Raw genomic sequence first — 6298 nt, forward strand, 5'->3', positions numbered from 1 at the left:
GTTTGTTTGTTTGTTTCTGTTGGTAAATTCAAGTAAAATACAGACATCGCTTATCCTGTGTTCTACATTACATGAGGTCCCCTGGTAAGACTAGTCCCATGCAAATAGGGCTTTAGTCTTCAGATTGAATGAAATGAAATTTGGTACAGGCACAGACAAAACATGTACAATTGATGAAAGTTCTGTGAGAGTTTGTAAAGGGTGGTCTTATTTAATTTTGCTGTTGTTACACATGGTCCCCTTCTACACTACACTTCACTTCACTTAATCTAGAATTTTGTCTAATTTTGTATTCTTCTTTTACTGTAAAGGCAAAGTTTTCAAAGATTTCCTCGGGAATTCAAGGTGAGATGGGTAAGTAATTGATATACCGATGATCATCTTGTAGGTGAAGTCTTACTTTTCTGTACTGTGTTTAGCCATACTGCAATATAAAGGTGATAAATGTCAAATTAATGATGACAACAAGGATTCATTAAACATAGTAAAATAAGACTTCAATGCAAGAGTTGCAGGTTGTTTTTTCCACAATAATAAAAGTTATGTCCATTCCTACAAAGGAGAACAAAGAGATACAATTAATTTCTAATATTTTCCCCCACTCTTACCACCAGCGAGATAATTTTTTAGGGTCTTGCTGTTAAGGTTGTTTTGTTGGCGGACCCAAAAGCAGAGGCAAATGAGCTGTTTTTTGTTTAAGTAAAAGGATTTTTGAACACTGGGCATCATGAGGCAAAGACAAGGGCAGGCAGGTGAGGCGAGGAGAATGAACAGGCTGGGTGGACTGGTCCGCTTGAGTTTACTCGTGAGGCAAAAGTGCACACAGATGACTGAAGGCTGATAGCAGAGGGGTAGGTAAGCCGGGAGACGCAGAAAAGAACTACACTTGGTCAAGACAAAAGGGCGGTTTCAGCCAGCTTCAACAAACAATTCACAAGAGGCAAAAACGAGAGCATACAAACTGTGAGCCACTGAGAGTCATCGGAGTCGACGGAACAATCTGGCACAGGAGTAGTGGGAAGCGCAGGCTTAGGTATCTGGCAGATGAGTTAATGAAGATCAGGTATGTCTCCCTGCTGCAGCAGAATGGTCATGCCCACAGAACACACACACAAGGTTGGAGAAGGTGAAGAGGAAAAGGGAGAGGGAGAACAGGTAGGAGAAAAACACGGGGAAAAACAAACACAAAACCAGTTGCCACAGCGCACACTGTGACACTTGCATCCTTAGCTTCACCTACATTGCTCATGATCAGGATGACATGACAGTCAGGTTGTTTTTAGCAGGGACCTTGGTTTTGATTTGGGGATCCTAAAATCCTAAAAAATGAAACTTGTACTTCTGGTCAATCTTCATTCTGATGAATAATAAACAAATTTGGTCAACATCAGTTGTCTTTACGACGTTTATTCCAATACAAATCTGGGATCAGAGAAGATTGTGGTACAGCATGTACACATGACAAAGTCATACCAAAAGCTTAAAGTGAGATGACATTCATTCACCTTGTGCTGCCAGGGCACAATACAATGCTGTGCCACATTTGGTCAAGACTTCTCCTCGTGGGAGTCAAGAACATTATCAAGGTCTTCATCTGATCAGACACCCAGAAGCACATCACATAAAGCATCTGACACCTCTTAAACTACTAAACCACAACAAGGCACAAACCATACATTGGACATGGGAGGAAAAGAATTAAAAGTAAGGGTCTAATAAAAACTTCTAAGAAACAAAACAACAGTCAGTGCAGCAATACATAAACCTGTGCTGAAAATAACTCTATTATTCATGTGACTAGAGATTTTGCAGCCTACAGAATAGCTTCAGGGACTCTATACACTGTAAAATCTGACATTAGTTAGTTGATGTTACTTAAAGTAATCTTGGAAACCAATATCTTTGAAAAAGGAAAGTAAATATAACAAATAATCCTAATATATGCTCCCTTTATATACTATTGTTAAGTTTACTGCAAACTTGTAAAGTTGTGACTTAAAAATGACAAGTGAAATTACATTGTGTTAGTGTGTTGTTGTGTTCAGTAACTAAGTTAGTGTGACTTAACTTGACCATGACAAAGCGGATTTTGCAAGTGTTAGGAGATCTGTGAGTCCTGTTTGTTAACATGTTTAAGATAATACAAATATGATTGACTTGTTTGCAACCAGCAGAATACAGATATTTAGTACAATAAACCAAGTTCACTGTCATTTTTAATTTGCAAGAACTTCACTAAATTAATTAAATATAACTCAATTGTGAGTTAACTTAACTTAATTAATAATTAGATATTAAGTACACATAAATTAAGACTGATATTATATATGTTATATTTACTGACATTTTTTTCAAATTCCAACATTTTTTGAGTGAAATTAAGTTGTCAGATTTTATAATGTAGTCATGGTGTACTGTCATAGTTAAAAAACATCACTGAATATCCACAAATGCTGATAGTCAATGGAATGCTATATGCTATCCAGAGCACTTGATAACTGCTGATCAGGTTGCGATGAAACATGCAGAAGTATGCCACTTACGATATGTAATAATTTGACCCCTCATCTTTTCCCAAACACCATTGCTTCCAGTTGACCAAAAGTTAGTTCCATCATGCAATATCTGAAAAACTAGATATGAAATTAGCTGTAAATTCTGACAAATGCTACAGTATTTTTTTCCCTTATTATTCCTATTAGCTGAAAAGTACTCTTGTACACATAAAATAAGCAGGGCCTGTGTAAACTAAGTTACACTCATCCCTTCAAATAGTGAAAAAAGATAATTTGTTCATAATAGGGTTTTCCAGTGTAATTTTCATACTTGAGCAGCACAAATTCTACCCCATTCACCATTTATTCATTTGAGATGAAGGCAGATATCTCAGAGACTTAAAGAAGTCTCTTTTTTTTAATTGTGTAAATTCTAAAAATGTAAAGAGATAATAATAAGACAACATGTAAGTAAGCAGTTTTGGCATTGACTTTGAATTCATGTACCTATTAAGCTTGTGTGTTTTATAGTGTTACAATGAAGGATGGTCATATTAAATATGACCAAAGTTTCAAAAAATAAGACAAATGCATGTAGAAGTAATCCCGGTGAGCAAGATCTCAAGGTTCCAGTTGTTCTGAACACTCCCTTCGCAAACGTTTTGTCTAAGCCTACTTGTTTCAAACACCATAGTATGCTGGATCTCTTTATGTGGTCATCTGCTTCAGGCATACGACTGCAATCGTTTACATTATGGAACTTAACCAGTTGTGTTTAGAAACTTTTACTGATGATTTTTCATGTTAGGAAGTGCAGGTATTCTGCGTTACAGCCATCTCCCCATAGGCTGAAGCTGTATTGTGCTGGTACCCTCATCAAAAAGGCTATGGTGTCTGAAAGCAGCACAAAAAGTACAAGAAAAAAACAAACAAACACAAAAAACTGAACAAGGAAATGACCTGTAGAAAGTGCTTAAAAATTGCAACAATTCTGGAACATAATTTTAATAAGTAATCATGATAATTATCTAGTTTTACCTCATTTCTTTTCTTTCCCCTAGACAATTCTTTCTAAAATATTTTTAGAAATCTACTACTTTCATGCAATTTTTTGAAAGATTTCTTATTGCCTCTTTTTCCCATGTGGTTGAAAGAAATCGCACCAGTTTGCTCAGGGTTCAAAGGTTAAAATACTTGTGAAAGGCATCTTTAAGCAGCACAAGAAAAGTGATGTTCCAGGTTTTAAAGGGTTAAGAGGCACATAATAATCATCATCATCATCATCATCATCATCACCATCATCATCATCATCATCACCATCATCACCATCATCATCATCATCATCATCATCATCATCTCCACCTTTACTGTTCCACTCTCACAGAGACCTTCACTGGTAACACCCTCAGAGGTAGTGTATCATCAGTCCAAATGTACGGATACAGCTTGTCAGTGAAAGTGTGTGTGAAAGTGTGTATGTGTGTGTCAGTGTCAGGATCAGAAAAAGTCACCTTTCCTCCATCCCAGTCCACGTGCACTCTGATCCTCTCCAGTTTTCTGTTCAGTTCAATATAAGGAACAGAAACTTCAGCTGATGGGGAGAAGGCGCAGTATTTCTCGTTAAAAAACTCTATCCTCCATAATCCAGAGTTAACGTTTCCCTTCCTGTGGGAAGACGCTTCAAACACAGCCACCTCCCAGTTTGTGTTCTGCCCGACCTCGATGTCCCAGATGTGGGTCCCTGAGTCGAAGCCCTCGTGGCCAAGCGTGGAGAATGAGTCTTTCAAGCGCTCTGGATTCTCAGGGAGACATTCTCCTTTTCCCATGCTCACACTGCTCAGATCTTCAGATATGACGAGGTAAGAACCAGCAGTGTTTGGGTCCAGAATCACCGGCGAGTAGGACACCATGTTCTTCATCTTGCTCCAGATGTTGAAGGTGAGGTTGCCCAGGTGTTTGGGTATGTCTATGAGAGCTCCCGAGTACAGTTGTGGGTCTTCCACCAGGTGGCGCTGCTGGGCTCTGTCCACTGCCGCCTTGTAGTTTTGCAGGAACAAAATGTCTGCAGCTCTCAGCTCCTCCTCTGCGGTTCTTAGTGTGTCCGAAAGAGCTTTTATCTCCCTTTTTGCAGCCTCTATCTTCTCCTTCACCACCTTGCTCTTCCGCTCCTCCTCCTCCCTCAGCACAGCCATCCTGGCCTCCTGTTCCTCCTCTAGGAACTGGTGAAGCCTCTTAAACTGCTCCTTAATCTGCCTCTCTGTGTGCTGAGCTTGCATCTTGATGTGTTTTGCGGTTTGATCCCATTGTTGTTTGACTTTAATGAAGACAGCCAGCTGCTTTTCTAATGGCTTTAGGGATTTTGAGAGTTCCTCCCCAAGCTCCTGCGCCATCTCGTCAACAGGTCTGAATATGTGGCTGGCATGTTTTTCAGAGTCTCTGCAGACGAGACACACCGGCTGCTGATGGTCCAGACAGAAGAGATTGAGTTTCTCCAAGTGCAAGCTGCAGAGAGTCTCAAAGCCTGAGGAAAATCTCGGATCCCGCGCCAGTAACTCAGCCTCACACAATTTCTTTAATGTCAAATTACACATTGGCTCAATGTTTGAAGATTTTTTCTTGCAGACTGGACAGTCTTGCGTTTTGTTCTTTGTCCACCAGCACTGCAGACAGGTTTTACAGAAGCTGTGGCTGCATGGCAGGATGACGGGGTGTTTGAAGATCTGAAGGCACACGGGGCAGCAGAGATCCTCCACTGAACAAGAAGCCATTTCCCAACACAACAGAGGTGCTACACTGTCCTCAGGAATATTTCCCAAAAGTCACGTGGTTACCTTATTTTCTAAAAGTCCATGCAGTCACCAACTGGTTAAAAAGGCAGTGTCTCAGAATTCTTCTGTCCTTCCTCAGTGGAAGTTGTTGCAGTCACTTTTCTGATCTGTCTGTGGGTGTGTGAGTGTGTGTGCTCAGGAAGACAAGCCGTATTTCCTGATCTGTCTGTGTTGTGTCAGGAATAGGTGGAGCTTTGTAAAACACATTTAGGTGGCCAGCCGGTTTCTTCTCCGCAGCATTGAGGGAAGGTGCTCTCTGTAGCTAATGACGCCCTGCAGGCAAGATGACAATGCCACACCAACTTTAGCCTGTTTTTCAACATTTCAGTTAGGAGGACAGGATGGTGGATGGTGTGACACCAAGGGTGAGATGCCTGTCAAGACCTGTCCTTGCAGACCAAGGATCTACAACAACAAACTTACGGTATGATTAGGTCATTGTTGTGTTTTTAGGCATGAAAAGAGGTTGTTTATTTACAGAGACCTCACCACCTTTCCTGCCGGGAGTTGATCAGGAGTACAGGAATTTTGGTCAGATGTCCATGACTACATTATTGGCCAAGATGTCCCTTTCACTTCAGACTTGTATATTTTAGGTGTCTGATGGAGTTAGTTGATTTATCTTCCATTGATGCAGATTGGGTAAAAACTGGAGTTGAAACTTAGGGGTCGTTTACACAGCAAAGTTTCTTGCATGAAATGTTAAACTGCTACTACAGTGTTTTTGGTTGGTTTTGCAGATGCGTGTACATGAGAATTGTTATTCTATTTATGTTATCACATAAACAATATTTTTTTTTTAAATGCAAAGGAAGCATGGCCTTATTGGTATGAATGTGAAAGCTCCCTTCAAACGTAAATAAAAACAGAAGACAATGATTTATTAATCTCTTTTGACCTATAGTCAGTTGAATACAGTATAAAGACAAAATATTTATTGTTCAAACTGACAGACTTTATTGGTTTTTCTTGTTG

General features: G+C 39.8%; 1 protein-coding gene across 1 annotated transcript; it reads right to left on the reverse strand.

The window, feature by feature from the left end:
- Nucleotides 1-3821: 3821 nt before the first annotated feature.
- Nucleotides 3822-5625, reverse strand: LOC121948081 (nuclear factor 7, brain-like). Its single transcript, XM_042493345.1, has one exon. The coding sequence runs from the start codon at nt 5261-5263 to the stop codon at nt 3860-3862; it is 1404 nt and encodes a 467-aa protein (XP_042349279.1). The 5' UTR covers nt 5264-5625; the 3' UTR covers nt 3822-3859.
- Nucleotides 5626-6298: the final 673 nt, after the last annotated feature.

This window comes from Plectropomus leopardus, chromosome 9 (genome assembly GCF_008729295.1).
Source record: "Plectropomus leopardus isolate mb chromosome 9, YSFRI_Pleo_2.0, whole genome shotgun sequence".
Lineage (NCBI taxonomy): Eukaryota > Metazoa > Chordata > Actinopteri > Perciformes > Serranidae > Plectropomus > Plectropomus leopardus.